We start from the raw sequence: 18,437 nt of genomic DNA, 5'->3' as shown, positions 1-18,437 counted from the left end.
CAGCTGGATCCAAACCCACGGGCACAGCTGGATCGAAACCCACGGGCACAGCTGGATCCAAACCCACGGGCACAGCTGGATCCAAACCCACGGGCACAGCTGGATTTTAACATGGGCACAGCTGGATCCAAACCCATGGGCACAGCTGGATTGAAAGCCACGGACACAGCTGGATCCAAACCCACGGGCACAGCTGGATCCAAACCCACGGGCACAGCTGGATTTAAACACGGCCACAGCTGGATTTAAACACGGCCACAGCTGGATTTAAACACAGCCACAGCTGGATCCAAACCATCGGGCACAGCTGGATCCAAACTCACGGGCACAGCTGGATCCAAACCCATGGACACAGCTGGATCCAAACCCACGGGCACAGCTGGATACAAACCCACGGGCACAGCTGGATCCAAACCCACGGGCACAGCTGGATTTAAACACAGCCACAGCTGGATCCAACCCTCCGGGCACAGCTGGACCAGGATCCAATCTGAGTGGGCCAAACCCCGTCAGCGGAGCCCCCCAGGAGGGGCTGGCAGGACGGGGGGAGAGGGGTCACAGCCCCCTGCCCTCCCAGGGTGGCCCCGGTTCATCCCCGGCCCCCCAGAACGCCCCCGGACCCCCACTCCACGCTCAGCTTCTCCAATCTCTTTATTCTCCGCTCCGGCACCGCGGCTCCGACCCCCCCCGAACCCCAAACTCAACCGAGGAGGGGCCGGTGGGGGGGTGGGGGGGAGCCCCAAACCTCCCAAAAACCTTCCCCAAAAGTCTCTACGGCGTGAAAAGCGCGGGGTGGGGGGGCGTGAGGGGAGCGGGGAGGGGGCTGAGAGGGTGGGGGTGGGGCAGGACCCCTCCCCGCCTGCTTTTGCTGCTTTTCCGACAGGGGCGCGTTGGTTTTTTTTTTTCTTTAATTTTGGGGTTTTTTTCCACTTTTTTTTCGACCTTTTCCGCCTTTTCCTTCAGGGGGCCTGGCCCCGCTCAGGGCTTTGCCTCGTCCTCGGCGCCGTTTTCCTTCTTGATCTCCTCGTAGACCGCGGCCTCGCCGGCGCCCTTGTCCGCCCCGTCCCCGCCCTTGGCGTTGGGCACCCAGAGCCCCGAGTCGATGCAGCGCTGCATGTGGTACTTGGCCTCCTAAAAAAGGGGCGCCAGGGGGTTTGGGGACACCCCAAGGGATTTGGGGACACCCCCTGAAGGAATTGGGGACACCCCAAGGGATTTGGGGACACCCCCCGAAGGAATTGGGGACACCCCAAGGGATTTGGGGACACCCCAATGGATTTGGGGACACCCCCCGAAGAAATTGGGGACACCCCAAGGGATTTGGGGACACCCCAAGGGATTTGGGGACACCCCCCTGAAGGATTTGGGGACACCCCAAGGGATTTGGGACCCCTCCCAAGGGGGGTTTTTGGGTAAAAAACTCACGGTTGGGTCCATTTTGCTGATTGTGTCCTGCAGCATCTGAACGTCTTTGACATCGAAGCATTTCTGCAGCTCCTGCCGGGCCCAGGGACTGGTCAGTGGTGCTGGGAGGGACTGGGATATACTGGGAATGACTGGGATCGTGCTGGGAGGGACTGGGATCACACTGGGAGTGACTGGGAACACGCTGGCAGTGATTGGGAACACGCTGGGAGTGACTGGAACGTACTGGGAGTGACTGGGATCATGCTGGGATCACACTGGGAGTGACTGGGATTGTGCTGGGAGTGACTGGGATCATGCTGGGAGGGACTGGGATTGTGCTGGGAGTGACTGGGATCATGCTGGGAGGGACTGGAACATACTGGGATCACACTGGAAGTTACTGGGATCATGCTGGGAGTGACTGGGATATACTGGGATCACACTGGGAGTGACTGGAACATACTGGGAGTGACTGGAACATACTGGGAGTGACTGGAACATACTGGGAGTGACTGGGATCACGCTGGGAGTGACTGGGATCATGCTGAGAGTGACTGGGATATACTGGGATCACACTGGTAGTGACTGGAACATACTGGGAGTGACTGGGATATACTGGGATCACACTGGTAGTGACTGGAACATACTGGGAGTGACTGGGATATACTGGGATCACACTGGGAGTGACTGGAACATACTGGGAGTGACTGGAACATACTGGGAGTGACTTGGATCATGCTGGGAGGGACTGGGATCATGCTGGGAATGACTGGGATATACTGGGATCACACTGGGATATACTGGGATCACACTGGGATATACTGGGATCACACTGGGAGCGACCGGGATCAAACTGGGCGCCAACAATCCCCGCAAGGAAACGCTCCAAAAACCCAAAACCGAGGGACTGAGCCTCAAAACCAAACCCGTACCGGGACTGACCGGGACTCAACCAAACCCCACCAGGAGCCCCCAAACCTCCAACACCCAAAACGCCGCCGTTTAGCCCCAAAACCCGCTCAGAGCCGGGGGACGCTGGCGGGAATCGCCCCCGAGGCCGGGGAGGGGGGATCCGGCCCGGACTCACGGGGGGCAGGGACTCGTAGACGTCCACGGGGTCGAGCCCGCCGGGCCCGAGGCGCTTCTGGCGCTCCTCCTCCTCATACTCGCGCAGCGCCTTCTCCAGCCGCGCCCGCGCCCGGCCCCGCACCCGCTCCTTGAAGCCCTCCAGCTCCTCCGTGAAGCCCTCCAGGTAGTGCTGGTCCGCCGTCTGGGAGTGTGGGGGGGGGGAAATGGGGTTCAGGGGGGTTGTATGCCGAAATCCACCCCAAATCCACCACAAAACCGCCCCAAATCCACCACAAATCCATCCCAAATCAACCACAAATCAACCACAAACCCACCCCAAATCCATCCCAAACCCACCCCAAATCCATCCCAAACCCACCCCTAATTAACCACAAACCCACCCCAAATCTACCCCAAATCCACCCCAAAACCATCCCAAATCCACCACAAACCCACCCCAAATCCATCCCAAACCCACCCCAAATCAACCACAAAACCACCCCAAATCCACCACAAAACCACCCCAAACCCGCCCCAAATCCATCCCAGACCCACCCCAAATCAACCACAAACCCACCCCAAATCCACCACAAAACCACCACAAATCCATCCCAAAACCACCACAAATCCATCCCAAAACCACCCCAAATCCATCCCAAAACCATCCCAAATCCACCACAAACCCACCCCAAATCCACCACAAAACCACCACAAATCAACCGCAAACCCACCCTAAACCTGCCCCAAATCCATCCCAAAACCATCCCAAATCCACCACAAACCCACCCCAAACCCACCCCAAAACCACCACAAATCCACCCTAAACCTGCCCCAAATCCATCCCAAAACTGCCCCAAACCCACCCCCGGCTCCGTCCGGCGGTGCCGGGTAACGAAGGGGTAACGAAGGGGAATTGGGAACTGGGGGCTGTGCCGTGATGAGGGGGGCTGAACCCCAACCTGCAGGCCCCGAGCTGCCTCTTCCCACCCCTGAATCTCCAATTCCACTCCTAAACCCCCAGTTCCAACCCCAAATCCCCAATTCCAGTCCCACACCCTCGTTTCCACCTCTGAATCCCCAATTCCACTCCTAAATCCCCAGTTCCAACCCCAAATCCCCAACTCCAGTCCCACACCCTCGTCTCCACCCCTGAAGCCCCAATTCCAACCCCAAATCCCCAACTCCAGTCCCACACCCTTGTTTCCACCCGTGAATCCCCAGTTCCACTCCTAAATCCCCAGTTCCACTCCTAAATCCCCAGCTCCACTCCTAAATCCCCAATTCCAACCCCAAATCCCCAACTCCAGTCCCACACCCTCATCTCCACCCCTGAATCCCCAATTCCACTCCTAAATCCCCAGTTCCAACCCCAAATCCCCAACTCCAGTCCCACACCCTCGTCTCCAGCCCTGAAGCCCCAGTTCCACTCCTAAATCCCCAGCTTCACTCCTAAATCCCCAGTTCCAACCCCAAATCCCCAGTTCCAATCCCACACCCTCATCTCCACCCCTGAAGCCCCAATTCCAACCCCAAATCCCCAACTCCAGTCCCACACCCTTGTTTCCACCCCTGAATCCCCAGTTCCACTCCTAAATCCCCAGTTCCAACCCCAAATCCCCAGTTCCAATCCCACACCCTCATCCCCACCCCTGAAGCCCCAATTCCAACCCCAAACCCCCAATTCCACCCCCTGAGCCCCCCCTTTTCCACCCCATCCCCCTCTCCCGGTCAAACCTCACGAAAAGGAGAAAAATTTGAGGCTAAACCCGTGGAAATCGGGGCGCGCTCGGCCTCAGGGAGGGATTTTGGGGAGTCCAGGGGGGATTTTTACCTTAATTTTGGTGAAAAACTGCCGGAAGCAGGCCCTGGGATCCACCTTGAGGCTCTTGGCCAGCTCCAGGATGAACTGCATGACGATGGTCTGGTGGGCCACCTGCTCCATCAGCGCGTGTTTCTGGGGGGAAAAACGGTGTCAAAATCCCCAAAATCCCCCAAAACTCACATTCCCCAAACCCCTTTTCGGGTGGGAAAGAGGTGATTTGGGTCAGGGAATCCCCGCAGAGGGTGGATTCGTGTGTTAAGTCACTAGGACGAGACTGGGTTGGGTTTGATGACCTTTAGGAGCTTTTTGATCCCAAATTAATCCCAAATTCCCTGATTTTGTGGGCTCCTCCTCCCAGGGAAACCCCGGAGCTGCAGGAGAGGGCTCAGGGGTGAGCCTCTCTCCCATGGAAGGCTGGGGTGCTTTTATAGGACGATTTTAAGGATCTTTTTTCCCCACCTCTCCTGCCTTATGCATCCCCAACGCTCTCGTTTTTCTTGGCAGGAAAAACGGGAAGGAGCCCACAGAGGTGACAAGAAGGCAGCTCCAGCCCGGGAAAGGGGGATTTTATCCCGACTCCTCACCTCCTCCACCTCCAGGTCGATGCACCAGATGACCAGGTAGTTGGCTGTCTCCTCGCAGACCAGGTGAGGGTTGTCCGACAGGTACTTCTGGCTGTCATCCCAGCGCCTCAGCATCCCTGCAGACAGGGAGCGGGGAGCATTCCCCCGGCTCAGCCAGGGAACGAGCTCCAAACTCCGTCAGGAGAAGGGCGGCGAGGAGGGCGAGCGCCTCGTTCCGAAATCTAACTGACCTCCCCCGAAACTGCGCCTCGGCGGGGGAAAAAAATGGGAAAAGCACACAAAATCCTCGATTTTGCCGCGCAGTGAGAGGATTCCGGGCTGCTCCCACCCCAGGGGGGTTGTTCCCAAGCTTGGAGAACCCCAAAAAGCTTCCCCCAGCTCCCCTAAAGCCCCCCCAGGGCCCTCACCAAAGTGTTTAATCTGCTTCTCATATCGCTCCACGAAGGTTTTGTGTTTCTTCTCCTTCTGCTCCTCCGTCTCCTCCTTCTCCTCGGGCTTCACGTTGAAAACGCTCTGGGAACCCGAAGGAACACAGGGAATGGTTTGGGGGGATTTAGGACACGGCGGGGGTGGGTTTTTTTTGGGGGGGGGGGTTTTCTCCCCAAACCCCACCTTGCTGAAGCCGTCCTTGCTGAGCGTGTCCACGTTCCAGGGCATGTTCTTCTCCTTCTTCCTCAGCTCCTCCAGCTTGTTCTCCCAGCTTTTCTCCTCGTTCCTCAGCTGCTGGGCCTCGGCCTGGAGCTTCTCCAGCTCCCCCTCTTCCCGCTCTCCGCCTCGGCCACTTCCAGCTCCTTCATCTTCTTCTGGCACTCGGCGAGTTTGCGCTTGCACTCGCGGCAGCCTTTATCCAGCTCCTCCTTCTCCTTCTGGAACTGCTCCATGCGCTCCACGCGGGCCTGGGGAGGCACCGGCAGCAGGAAGGCAGCTGGAGCGTGTCACTCCCGGCGTTTGGGGGGGTTTTGTTGGGATGGGGAGGGAGCAGCAGCTTTTCCGTGGGGAACGTGGGGGTGGCTCTGGAATTCCAAGCTCCCCAAAGTTGGGTGCGAGCCCTTGGAGGCGGCGCTGCCCCATCCCGGGACACGCAGGGGGATTTGGGGGGGCTGTGCCCCTTCCCTGAGGCGCTTCCCAAGGGAAGGAGCAGCCCCCGGGCAAGGCAGGGACGGAGCAGGAGCTGAGGGGGGACAGGGAACGGGGTGTGCCGGGATGGGGAACGGGGAATGGGGAATGGGATGTCCTGGGATAGGGAACGGGGAATGGGCTGTGCTGGAATGGGGAACGGGGAATGGGCTGTGCTGGGATGGGGAATGGGGAATGGGCTGTGCTGGGATGAGGCACAGAGTGTCCTGGGATGGGGCACGGGGAACGGGGTGTGCCGGGATGGGGAACGGGGAATGGGGTGTCCTGGGATAGGGAACGGGGAATGGGCTGTGCTGGGATGGGGAACGGGGAATGGGCTGTGCTGGGATGGAGAATGGGGAATGAGCTGTGCTGGGATAGGGAATGGGGAATGGGCTATTCTGGGATGGGTAATGGGCTGTGCTGGGATGGGGAACGGGGAATGGGGTGTCCTGGGATAGGGAACGGGGAATGGGAATGGGCTGTGCTGGGATGGGGAATGGGGAACGGAGTGTCCTGGGATGGGGAACAGGGAATGGGCTGTGCTGGGATGGGGAACGGAGCGCCCTGGGATGGGGCACGGGCTGTGCTGGGATGGAGAATGGGGAATGGGCTGTGCTGGGATGGGGAATGGGGAACGGAGTGTCCTGGGATGGGGAACAGGGAATGGGCTGTGCTGGGATGGGGAACGGAGCGCCCTGGGATGGGGCACGGGCTGTGCTGGGATGGAGAATGGGGAATGGGCTGTGCTGGGATGGGGCACGGGGAACGGGCTGTGCTGGGATGGAAAATGGGGAATGGGCTGTGCTGGGATGGAGAATGGGGAATGGGCTGTGCTGGGATGGGGAACGGAGCGCCCTGGGATGGGGAACAGGGAATGGGCTGTGCTGGGATGGGGAACGGAGCGCCCTGGGATGGGGCACGGGGAACGGGGTGTCCTGGGATGGGGAATGGGCTGTGCTGGGATGGCGGAGCTCCCCGCAGGGGCTGCAGGGATGATCCCATGGGAATGTGGGGAGCCCCCGCCCCACGGAGCCCTGGAGCCGGGAAAAGGAGAACACACCCTCCCCCCCGCTTCCCGTCCTGCGGGAACAGGGAGAGCCCCGCACACCACGGGGGTCCCACGAACAACACATCACCCCCTGCCTTCCCCATCCCCTTCCTTCCGGGAATCCCGGGCCCGGTCGCCATAGGAACGGGCCTCCCGCGGAGCGCCAGGCCCGGGGGGCGGCGCGGGCCGGCCGAGCCGCACCTGGTGCCGCCATCGGAAGAGGCTGGCGGTGTCGATGTTGGGGTGAGTCTCGTCCTCGTCGTCCGAGACCTCGATGTGGTCCCACACGCTGTAATCCACCATGGCGCGGCCGCCGCGACCCTCCGGCACCCGCCCGGCCCGGCCGCTTCCGCCCGCGCCTGACGCGCTTCCGCCCGCGCCTGACGCGCTTCCGGCGCCGCGCCCGCCCCTTTGAGCATGCGCGCGGCGCGCAGGAAGCCGCGCCCGGTTCAAATATGGCGGCGGATTTAAAGAGACACGAGCACCCTCACACTGCGTTTCACCTGCGGGTTTAAGGGCGTTCATAAAAGGAATAGAGTATTTTAAACTATTTTAAGGGTTTAACTTGAAGGAAAAGCCTGCCTCTTCCATGATTTGAAGAGGTTTAATTGACTGGGAATCCCTACTTTCTGTTATTTCAGGGATTTAGTTGAGGACAAATCCAACTTTTCTGCTGTTTAAATGGTTAAATTGAGGAGGAATCTCTGTTTTCCGTCGTTTTTAAGGGTTTGAGTTGAAAGGAGATCCTTTATGAGCCTTTTTAAGAGTTCCATCAACAGGGGCCCTCTGTTTTAAGGGATCTTACAGGGAAAATGGTGTCAAAAAGCCCAAAAAAATGGTGTTTCTTGAGGGAAAACCAGTAAAGGGAGAAGGAGGCCTCTTGGGGGCTTAAATTGACTGGGAATTCCATTAAACATTTTTAATTGATGCAAGATCCTACATTTTAAGGTTTCAATTGAGGGAAACTCCACCTTTTTCACCATTTCTATGTTTTATTTTGGGAGGAGACCCCCCCTTTATCCATCATTTTAGGGGTCTAAACATAGAGGGAACTCGTTATTCCATTTTTAAAGTCTAAACTGAGGGGGCAAAATCGCTTTTTTCCATTGTTTTAAAGGGTTTAACTAGAGGGGTTCCCTATGAGGGGAAAAAAAGGTAGGAAATCTGAGGGGGAAAAGGGCAGGAAAACGTGAGGGGAAAAGGTGGGAAATGTGAGGGGAAAAGGTGGGAAATGTGAGGGGGAAAGGGCGGGAAATGTGAGGGGAAAATATTGGAAAAGTGAGGGGAAAAGGTGGGAAATGTGAGGGGGAAAAGGGCAGGAAATGTGAGGGGAAAAGGTGGAAAACATGAGGGGGAAAAGGGCGGGAAACATGAGGGGAAAAGGTGGGAAATGTGAGGGGAAAAGGGCAGGAAATGTGAGGGGAAAATATCGGAAAAGTGAGGGGAAAAGGTGGGAAATGTGAAGGGAAAAAGGGCGGGAAACATGAGGGGAAAAGGGCAGGAAATGTGAGGGGAAAAGGTGGGAAATGTGAGGGGGAAAAAGGGTGGGAAATGTGAGGGGAAAAGGTGGGAAACATGAGGGGAAAATGTCGGGAAAGTGAGGGGGAAAAGGGCAGGAAACGTGAGGGGAAAGGTGGGAAACATGAGGGGAAAACTATAAAGACAAAGTAATTTCTCGGGTGCTCGCCCCCACCCACCTCTGCCTCACCCCAGCACCAACCCCAAGTTTTAAGACACCCAAAAACTCCCCACCCACAGCTCAGACCCCTACAGGCACCCCAATATCCCCCCCCCACACATAACAAATCTCCAGCGCTGCGTCCTGAGGCTTTATTAGAAGATTTAATGGGGGTAACACACATCTGAGACCCCCCCGGAATACGCTACAAAAATAGAAGTGCTAAAAGTCTCCCCGAAAGGTACGGGGGCAAGGTCCAGGCTTCCCCCCCCCCCCAAAAAAAACCGAGAGCTCAGGTTTGTAGTGTGTGAAACGGGACCAGCCCAGAGTGAGGGGGGGTCTGGGGTTTTTGGGGACCCCTCACCTCAGCTGGAGACAGCCCGGCCATGAGGGGCCCGCGCCCGCCGGGCCACCGTGGCCAGGCGCTGCTGGGCCAGGAAGGACTGAGCCCCGCTGGGGCCACCCCGCGCCGGCGACCCTCCCTCGTGCTGCCGCAGCGCCAGCCCCTGAGGAAAAGGGCAGGGAAGGTGAGGGGGAAAGGTGGGAAATGTGAGGGGAGAAGGTGGGAAATGTGAGGGGAGAAGGTGGGAAATGTGAGGGGAAAAGGTGGGAAATGTGAGGGGAGAAGGTGGGAAATGTGAGGGGAAAAGGTGGGAAATGTGAGGGGAAAAGGTGGGAAATGTGAGGGGAAAAAGGTGGGAAATGTGAGGGGGGAAGGGGGAAATGTGAGGGGAGAAGCTGGGAAATGTGAGGGGAAAAAGGGTGGGAAATGTGAGGGGGAAAGGTGGGAAATGTGAGGGGGAGAAAGGTGGGAAATGTGAGGGGAGAAAGGGCAGGAAATGTGAGGGGAAAAGGTGGGAAATGTGAGGGGGGAAGGTGGGAAATGTGAGGGGAGAAGGTGGGAAATGTGAGGGGTAAAGGTGGGAAATGTGAGGGGGGAAGGTGGGAAATGTGAGGGGGGAAGGTGGGAAATGTGAGGGGGGAAGGTGGGAAATGTGAGGGGGGAAGGTGGGAAATGTGAGGGGGAAAGGTGGGAAATGTGAGGGGAAAAGGGCAGGAAATGTGAGGGGAAAAGGTGGGAAATGTGAGGGGAGAAAGGGCAGGAAATGTGAGGGGAAAAGGACAGGAAACGTGAGAGGGAAAGGTGGGAAATGTGAGGGGGGAAGGTGGGAAATGTGAGGGGAAAAGGTGGGAAATGTGAGGGGTAAAGGTGGGAAATGTGAGGGGAGAAAGGGCAGGAAATGTGAGGGGAAAAGGGCGGGAAATGTGAGGGGAAAATGTGAGAAATGTGAGGGGAAAAAGAGCAGGAAATGTGAGGGGAAAAGGTGGGAAATGTGAGGGGAAAAAGGCAGGGAACGTGAGGGGAGAAAGGGCAGGAAATGTGAGGGGAAAAGGGCAGGGAACGTGAGGGGGAATGGTGGGAAATCTGAGGGGGAAAGGTGGGAAATATGAGGGGGAAAGGTGGGAAATGTGAGGGGAAAAAGGGCAGGGAACGTGAGGGGGAAAGGTGGGAAATGTGAGGGGAGAAGCTGGGAAATGTGAGGGGAAAAAGGGTGGGAAATGTGAGGGGGAAAGGTGGGAAATGTGAGGGGGAAAGGGTGGAAATGTGAGTGGGAAAGGTGGGAAATGTGAGGGGAAAAGGGCAGGAAATATGAGGGGAAAAGGGCAGGAAATGTGAGGGGAAAAAGGTGGGAAATGTGAGGGGGAAAGGTGGGAAATGTGAGGGGAGAAGGTGGGAAATGTGAGGGGAAAAGGTGGGAAATGTGAGAGGGAAAGGTGGGAAATGTGAGGGGAAAAGGTGGGAAATGTGAGGGGAAAAGGTGGGAAACGTGAGGGGAAAACAGGAGGGGTTATTGGGGTCCCGGGGGGCTCCCGGGGTCTCCGTCCCCCGGGACCCCCGCGCTCACCATGTTGTACCAGGCGGTGACCAGCAGCCGCTCCTCGCGCTCCCGCTGTGCCCGGCTGCGCTCCCAGTCGTTCTGGGGGTGTTCGGGGTGGGGGGGCTCAGCTGGGGCCGGAGACCCCCGGGACCCCTCCCCAACGCACCCAGGTTTAACCCCTCACCTCCAGGTGCCGGATCAGCGCGTCCTTCTCCTGCAGCTGGTTGCGGAGGAGCTGCAGGACGGGGGCCAAGGGTGGGGTCCCAGGGGGGTCCCCAGGGGAAGCTGAGAGCTTTTGGGGGGGCGACCTCGTGGAACCTCTAAATCCTGATCCCGTAGCGGGAACAAAAAGGAAGGTTAGCCAGGAAGGACCCCCCCAAACCTCCGGAAATCTTCATGGGGAAACTGAGGCATAGTTCATCTCCTGCCCCCTTCCTCCAGACATCACCCCCTCCGCCAGGACCCCTATACAACCCCCAACCTGGGGCACCCCAAAATTTTCCCCCCAGGACTCCCCACACCCTGACCCCTCCCCAGATTCTGATGCCCACTCCAGACCCCCTCATACCAGCCCTGGAGAGCTCCAGCTCTTCCTCCTCCTCCTCCTCTCCCTCCGGCAGCTCCTCCCTGGGCCGGGGGGTGGGCAGGGGTTGGTCACAGGTTGGGGATGTTGGGAGGGCTCCCCAAATTCCCCCCACCCCCCAAAAACTCACAGGTCCTCGGGGGTCTCCTCCAGCAGCAACAGCTGGGGGGGGGAATTCAGAAAGAGGTGAAGCAGGAGCACTGAGGTGCCCCCAATAAAACACATCTCCCCCAAAACCCTGAGACCCTCCCCAAGACACCAAGACCCCCACAACGAACTGGGGACCCCCCTTGGTGCGGAGAAACCCCCCCAAAATCTCCGCAGTGCCCCCCACACTCACCTCGCCCTGCGCCGTCCGAGCCTCAGCTGCCTCGGTGGCCTCCAGCCTGTGGGTGTGGGGGGCATTAGGGATTGGGGGGGTCTCGGGGGTCTTTTGAGGACCCCCAGACCCCCCCAGCTCCCCCACCTGTGCCGGAGCTGGTCCCGCTGCAGCCGCAGCCGTTGGTTCTCACGCCGCAGCCGCGTCACCGTGTCCCTGGTGGGGGGGGACACCGGGGCGCTCGTGAGGGACCCCACGAGCAGCTGGGGACGCCCCCCACCCACCCCGTCCACGTTTTTGGACACCTCCCTGGACCCACCTGAGCTCTGCGGGAAGGATCTCCGCCGCCAAATTCCGGGGAGGGGCCGCGCCTCCCTCCAGCCCTGCGTCTGGGGTAAAAGATCCATTTTGGGCAGGGGGACACCCCAAACCTGCGCCCTGCCCACCCAAACCCCTCTGGAGCCCCCCTAAACCCTGCAGCCCAAAGTGGGGGCTCTCTGGTGTGCCGTGCAAGGGTGGTGCTCGGTCAGGAGCGTGTCCCCTTCCTCCCAGGTGTTCTGTCACCTCCCTGGGGGGATCTGTGCCACCCCACACTCACCTGCCCGGCTCAGGTAGCTCTGCTGCACCTGCGCGCAGCGCAGCTCCTCGTTGGCCTCGCGCAGCGCGTCCCGCTCCTCCAGCAGCCGCTGCGGGGGCACAGGGGGCTCAGGTGTGTCCCCGGGCATGTCCCCGGGTGCGTCCCCGAGCCTCACCCACCTCCTTCTCCTGGCTCAGGGCCTCGAATCGCTCCTGCAGGTGCCGCAACTCCAGGTGCCACTTCTCGGCCCGCAGCGCCGCCTCCGCCTGCTGCCCGCTCAGCTCCTCCACCTGCGCGGCCACACCGTGAGGTCACCGGGCAAGGCGACAACGCCGCCGCCGCCGCCGCCTGCCGTGCGCCCCTCACCTGCCTGCGGGCGGCCTCCAGCTGCGCGCAGCCGGCCTGGGCGCGGCCCAGCTGCTGCTGCAGGTGCGCAGCGCGGCGCACCTGGGCGGCGTGGCGCTCCTCCAGCGCCCGCGCCCAGCGCCGCAGCTCGCCCGCCGCCGCCGCCCGGCCCCGGTACGTGGCCACCGCCGCCTCCAGCCGCCCCGCCCGCGCCGACGACGCCCTGGGGGACGGGGACAGCGCGCGCGGTGATGTGCCGCCACACCTGAGCCCAGGTGCGCGGCACCTGAACGACGACATGCGGCCACTGGCGCGACAGCACCGCCCTGATGGTGATGCCATGGGACGTGGAGCCACCCAGGAGCCCCCTGGCTCACCTGAGCAGGTATCCCAACTCACCTGAGCAGGTATCCCAACTCACCTGAGCAGGTACCCCGGCTCACCTGAGCAGGTCCATCTCGTCGCGCAGCGCCCGCGCCTCCCCCGCCAGCCCGCTCAGCTCCTGCGCCCGCGCCTGCAGCCCCCGCGCCTCCTGCTCCAGCCGCGAGCAGCGCGCCCGCAGCTCCTCCCTGCCGCTCTCCAGCCTGCAGCGGGACCCCCCCAGCCTCAGGTGAGGGCATCAGGTGAGGGGGGGGGGTCGCAGGGGGCGAGTCCTCACCTGTAGTTCTCCTCCTGCAGCTCCTCCACCTGCGTCTGCAGCCGCAGCAGCTTCTTGGCGGCGGCGCCGGCGGCGTCGGACTCGAGCTGCTCCCGCAGCGCGCGGTTCTCGGCGGCCAGGTGTCCTTTCTCCTCCAGCAGCGTGGCCACCTGCATGCCCAGGTGTGCGGGAGGGGCGCAGGGCTGCGGGGTCCCCTCCCAGGTATTCCCACCCCGCCCACAAACGGCTCAAGGATCGTTTCCCATCGAGCCTTGGGTGTTCTTAATCCAGCAGGGGGAATTGGGGGGAGTCCAGGTGTGCAGGATAGGGCCCAGGTGTGCAGGATCCCTCCCAGGTGTGCAGGATTCCTCCCAGGTGTGCAGGATCCCTCCCAGGAGTGCAGGATCCCTCCCAGGTGCGCAGGATCCCTCCCAGGTGCGCAGGATCCCTCCCAGGTGCACAGGATCCCTCCCAGGTGTGCAGGATCCCTCCCAGGTGCGCAGGATCCCTCCCAGGTGTGCAGAATCCCTCCCAGGTGTGCAGGATTCCTCCCAGGTACGGAGGATCCCTCCCAGGTGTGCAGGATCCCTCCCAGGTGTGCAGGATTCCTCCCAGGTGTGCAGGATCCCTTCCAGGTGCGGAGGATCCCTCCCAGGTGTGCAGGATCCCTCCCAGGTGTGCAGAATCCCTCCCAGGTGTGCAGGATCCCTCCCAGGTGCACAGGATCCCTCCCAGGTGTGCAGGATCCCTCCCAGGTGTGCAGGATCCCTCCCAGGTGCACAGGATCCCTCCCAGGTGTGCAGGATCCCTCCCAGGTGCTGCCAGCGCTCCCATGAGCCGGCAGAGAATCCCCTCGCCCTCGCCCTCGGGTGGAAATTGGGGGGACCCAGGATTTGGGGTCCCCCCAGGTGATCCCGGGCCTCACCTGCTGCTCCAGCTCGCGGCAGCGCTGCCCCGACCCCTCCTCGGGGGGCTCCTGGCTCAGGAAGTAATAGCGGCGGGACTGGGGGGGCACAGGGGGGCTCAGACACCCCCTGGCACCCCCAAATTCCTCCCGAGACACCCCAAAATCTGCCCCCCGCCCCCCCACCTGAGCGTCGAAGTTCCCGTAGGTCTCAGCCGCCATCGGCTCCGACGGCTCCGGATCCAAGAGCTGCCACAAAGAAGGGAGAAGCTGGGATTTGGGTGGGGGGCTTCAAGCCCCCCAACAACCCCAGGGGGTCCCCAAAACTCCCCCACGACCCTCCAAGCCCTGTGGTCCCAAACCACCCCCAAACCCACCACCGCAGTGACCCCTCACAGGATACCCCCCACCAAACCACCCTCGGGGACCCCCAACTTCCCCCCAGTGACCCCCCAAAACCCTTAGGGCCCCCCCAACACCACCCAGGGACCCCCCAAAACCCCCCCAAAGCGCCCCCACCTCCTGGATGGCCGTCATCACCTCGTGCTGCACCGACTCCTCCAGCGTCATGATGCGCTGGATGTGCTCTGGGGAGGGGGACATGATTTGTGGAGGGGGGTTCAGGGGGGCGTTTTTTTGGGGGTGTCACGGGCGGACCCCGCCCCCCGAGTCCCCGCACCCACCTTCCCGCCGCTCGCAGCTCACGGCGCAGCCCAGCACCAGCCTCACCAGTTTGCCCAGTTGCTCGGGGTCGCCGTGCCGGGCGGCTGGCGCCACGTCCGGCACGTGCTGCTCCGCCACGGCCTGGCCCAGCACCTTTGGGTGGGGGGGCCCGGGGTCAGAGCCCCCACCCCCACCCTCAGGGGCTCCCCCAAAGTCGAGGGGAGCCCCCCCGACCCAAAAATGGGGTGGGGGTCCCCAAGGTTGGGACCCCCCCCGCCCTACACTCACATCCTGCCAATACTCCAGGACGCTCTGCAGCACCTGGCGCAGGTTGTTCACCTGGGGAGGGGGGGGGGAAAAGTGGGAACCCCTCCCCACGAGGACCCCCAAATTCCGCTCCCACTCCCACTGCTGTGCTGCGTGGGTACCCCAAAACGGCCTCTCCGCAAAGACACCCCCCCCCCCAAAAAAAAAAGTGTCTTCCCAAAAAAATCCCCCCAAAGTTGTCGCCACAAAGCTCAACGTCCCCCAAAAGCCCCCCCCAAAAGCCCCCCCAAATCAATCCTCCTCAACCCCCCCAATCAGTCCTCCCAAAAAGCCCCCCCAAATCAGTCCTCCCCAAAAGCCCCCCAAAATCAATCCTCCCCCCCAAAACCAGGACCCCAAAATCCCTCCCCAAAACCACCCCCATAAGAACCAACCCTCCTTAATCCAGCCCCCCCAAAAACAGCCCCCAAAACCAACGGCCCCCCCCAAAAAACAGCCCCACGTTCTGACTCCCCCCAAAAACCCCCTCCCACCCCAAAATTTCCCCCCCCAAAAACCCCCTCCAACCGCAAAATTTCCCCCCCAAAAACCAGCCCCACATTCTGCCCCCCCAAAAACCCCCTCCCACCCCAAAACCAACGCCCTCCCAAAACCAGCCCCACATTCTGACCCCCCCAAAACATGCTGCCCCCCCGCCTCACAAAACGAACCCCACATTCTGACTCCCCCCAAAAACCCCCTCCAACCCCAAAATTTCCCCCCAAAAACGAACCCCACATTCTGACCCCCCCAAAAAACCCCATCCCACCCCAAAACATGCCGCCCCCCAAAACCAGCCCCACATTCTGACCCCCCCAAAACATGCTGCCCCCACCCCAAAAAACAAACCCCACATTCTGACTCCCCCCAAAAACCCCATCCCACCCCAAAATTTCCCCCCCAAAAACGAACCCCACATTCTGCCCCCCAAAACAGGCTGCCCCCCACCCCAAAAAGCAAACCCCACATTCTGACTCCCCCCAAAAACCCCATCCCACCCCAAAACCAATGCCCCCCCAAACCAGCCCCACATTCTGACCCCCCAAAAACCCCATCCCACCCCAAAACATGCCGCCCCCCCACCCCCAAAAACCGAATCCCAAATCCTGACCCCCCCAAAACACTTTCCCCCCACCCCCAAAATCGAGCCCCCCCACCTTGAGCCGAGCGCTGCCCTCGGTGTCCCCCCGGATCCGGCCCAGCCACGTCTCATCGAACCAGGAGGGATCGCTGCGGGGATGGGGGGTGCATTGGGGGGGGAAGGGGGGTCCCCAAAATCAGCCTGGGCCTCTGGGGGGGGGGGTCCCCGAGGCCGGGGGGACGCCCCCCGCCCCCCCAATAAATAACTCACATTTTGTGCAGGACGTGGGCCAGGGTCACCCCGCTGGCCAGGTCCGGGGGGGCCGCGCACGGCGAGGGGGGGTCAAAGGTCTGCAGCTGCGGGGGGCGGGGGGAAAAGGGGGAGTCGGGGACACCCCAAAACCCCCCAGGGGGGTCAGGGCACCCCGAAACCCCCAAAACCCCCCAGGGGGGTCAGGGACACCCCAAAACCCCCCAGGGGGGTCAGGGCACCCCAAAACCCCCCAGGGGGGTCAGGGACACCCCAAAACCCCCCAGGGGGCTCAGGGCACACCAAAACCCCCCAGGGGGGTCAGGGACACCCCAAAACCCCCCAGGGGGCTCAGGGCACCCCAAAACCCCCAAAACCCCCCAGGGGGCTCAGGGACACCCCAAAACCCCCCAGGGGAGTCGGGGACACCCCAAAACCCCCCAGCAGGGTCAGGGACACCCCCAAAATCCCCCAGGGGGTCAGGGACACCCCAAAACCTCCCAGCGGGGTCAGGGACACCCCAAAGACCCAGAACAGCCCCCCCAGGGTGACCAAGGACACCCCAAAACCCTACCGAGCCCCCCCGGGGGGTCAGGGACACCCCAAAACCCCACTGAGCCCCCCCAGGGGGAATCAGGGACACCCCAAAACTCCACTGAACCCCCCCAGGGTGGTCAGGGACACCCCAAAATCCCCAGAGAGCCCCCCCAGGGAGAATCAGGGACACCCCAAAACTCCACTGAGCCCCCCCATGGGGAATCAGGGACACCCCAAAACTCCAGTGAGCCCCCCCAGGGTGGTCAGGGACACCCCAAAACTCCACTGAGCCCCCCCAGGGGGGTCAGAGCACCCCAAAACCCCAGTGACCCACCACGGGGGGGTCAGGGACACCCCAAAACTCCACTGAGCCCCCCCGGGGGGTCAGGGACACCCCAAAACCCCCACTGAGCCCCCCCAGACCCACTGGGGGGGCACAGAGGGGGGTAGGGACGGACCACACCCCACCCCCCAAAATCCCCCTCTGAATTTCGGGGGGGGCGGGGGTCAAAGGGCACTGGGACAAAGGGCGGGGGGGTCACCAGGGCTCGGACACGTCTGTGGCGGGGGACAAAGGTCACCGGGGGGGGGGACACGGACCTGGAGGGGCCGCAGGGGTCACGGGGGGGGTCACCGGGTCCCCGAGGGGGGTCACCGGGTCCCCGAGGGGGTCACAGGTGCCCCGGGGCGACCAAAGTTCCCGAATCCGCAGGAACCGCCCGGGTGTCCCGAGGTGTGGGTGGGTGGGTTCCGGGCTCGATCCCCGAGCACGGGGGGGGGGGGTCCCGCTTGAACTCTGGGGGTCCCGGGGGGGGTCCCGGCCCCCCTTACCCAGGTGAGCAGCGCCCCGCACGCGTCCCGCCCCGCCGCCATGTCCGGCCGGTCCTCCAGGGGCACCGAGGCGCGGCCGGAGCGGCCGCACCTGCGCCCCGCCCCGCCCGCCACGCCCGCCGCGGCCTCCGGGGCCACAGAGTCGCACCTAGAGCGGCCGCACCCGCCACTTCCGGCCGCGCCCTTTCCGCCCTTCCTCCCGGGCCATAGAGACGGGGACAGAGCGGCCACACCTGCGCGCCACGCCCCCTGCCGGGCACGCCCCGGCTGCAGCGGAGCCGGGTCCGCCAAGGCCATAGAGTCGCGCCCAGAGCGGCCCCGGCGCGGCCCCGCCGGTGACTCACGGCCCGCGTCCCGCCGCCCCCGCGGCCGCGCCCGTCGGGCCCCCGCCGGCTCGGGAGGGTCAAGCGGGGCCGCTCTCGCCGCGGGGCAGCGGCGGCGGCGACGCCCGCGCTGCGTCAGCGCTGAACCCGATGGCCTCGCGGGGGCCGGCCCGCGGCCGGAACCCCCTCCAGTGTTCCCAGTAAGGTCCGGGAACCCCCCCACCGTGCTCCCAGTATGGACATGGGGACATCCCAGTGCTCCCAGTATGGTCTTGGGGGCATCCCAGTGCTCCCAGTATGGACATGGGGACATCCCAGTGCTCCCAGTATGGACATGGGGCATCCCAGTGCTCCCAGCATAGACTTGGGGACATCCCAGTGCTCCCAGTATGGACATGGGGCATCCCAGTGCTCCCAGTATGGACATGGGGACATCCCAGTGCTCCCAGTATGGACATGGAGCATCCCAGTGCTCC

At 62.2% G+C, this 18,437-nt stretch overlaps 2 protein-coding genes across 2 annotated transcripts; both read right to left on the bottom strand.

The window, feature by feature from the left end:
• Window positions 1-633: 633 nt before the first annotated feature.
• Window positions 634-7,431, bottom strand: LOC137467384 (hsp90 co-chaperone Cdc37-like). The gene is given in 10 exon segments (XM_068178888.1): window positions 634-1,131; window positions 1,426-1,497; window positions 2,495-2,677; window positions 4,307-4,429; window positions 4,882-4,997; window positions 5,289-5,394; window positions 5,494-5,637; window positions 5,640-5,777; window positions 7,250-7,369; window positions 7,413-7,431. Coding segments are annotated over 9 exon segments (1,137 nt in total). The 5' UTR covers window positions 7,352-7,369; window positions 7,413-7,431; the 3' UTR covers window positions 634-978.
• Window positions 7,432-8,939: 1,508 nt separating this feature from the next.
• LOC137467399 (protein Hook homolog 2-like) lies at window positions 8,940-17,726 on the bottom strand. The gene is made up of 21 exons (XM_068178905.1): window positions 17,639-17,726; window positions 16,292-16,377; window positions 16,098-16,170; window positions 14,923-14,973; window positions 14,655-14,787; window positions 14,491-14,558; window positions 14,158-14,220; window positions 13,993-14,070; window positions 13,089-13,237; window positions 12,874-13,014; window positions 12,452-12,653; window positions 12,265-12,375; window positions 12,107-12,194; window positions 11,828-11,897; window positions 11,656-11,724; window positions 11,530-11,575; window positions 11,320-11,351; window positions 11,175-11,233; window positions 10,791-10,933; window positions 10,634-10,705; window positions 8,940-9,232 (listed from the first exon to the last, which is right to left on the bottom strand). The coding sequence occupies exons 1-21, from the start codon at window positions 17,678-17,680 to the stop codon at window positions 9,092-9,094; spliced, it is 1,917 nt and encodes a 638-aa protein (XP_068035006.1). The 5' UTR covers window positions 17,681-17,726; the 3' UTR covers window positions 8,940-9,091.
• Window positions 17,727-18,437: the final 711 nt, after the last annotated feature.

Source organism: Anomalospiza imberbis, unplaced genomic scaffold, assembly GCF_031753505.1.
Source record: "Anomalospiza imberbis isolate Cuckoo-Finch-1a 21T00152 unplaced genomic scaffold, ASM3175350v1 scaffold_61, whole genome shotgun sequence".
In the NCBI taxonomy this organism is placed as follows: Eukaryota; Metazoa; Chordata; class Aves; order Passeriformes; family Viduidae; genus Anomalospiza; species Anomalospiza imberbis.
Note: the sequence above shows the minus strand (reverse complement) of the source record. Positions and strands in the feature narration are given on the sequence as shown.

Excerpts from the sequence above, each read along its gene's own strand:
- LOC137467399 (XM_068178905.1), bottom strand. The coding sequence starts at position 17,680 with ATGGCGGCGGGGCGGGACGCGTGCGGGGCGCTGCTCACCTGG. Across the intron at positions 10,934-11,174 it reads GCTGGAGCTCTCCAGGGCTG|GATTTAGAGGTTCCACGAGG; the intron begins GTATGAGGGGGT and ends CTACGGGATCAG. Across the intron at positions 9,233-10,633 it reads TCACCGCCTGGTACAACATG|GGGCTGGCGCTGCGGCAGCA; the intron begins GTGAGCGCGGGG and ends CCTTTTCCTCAG.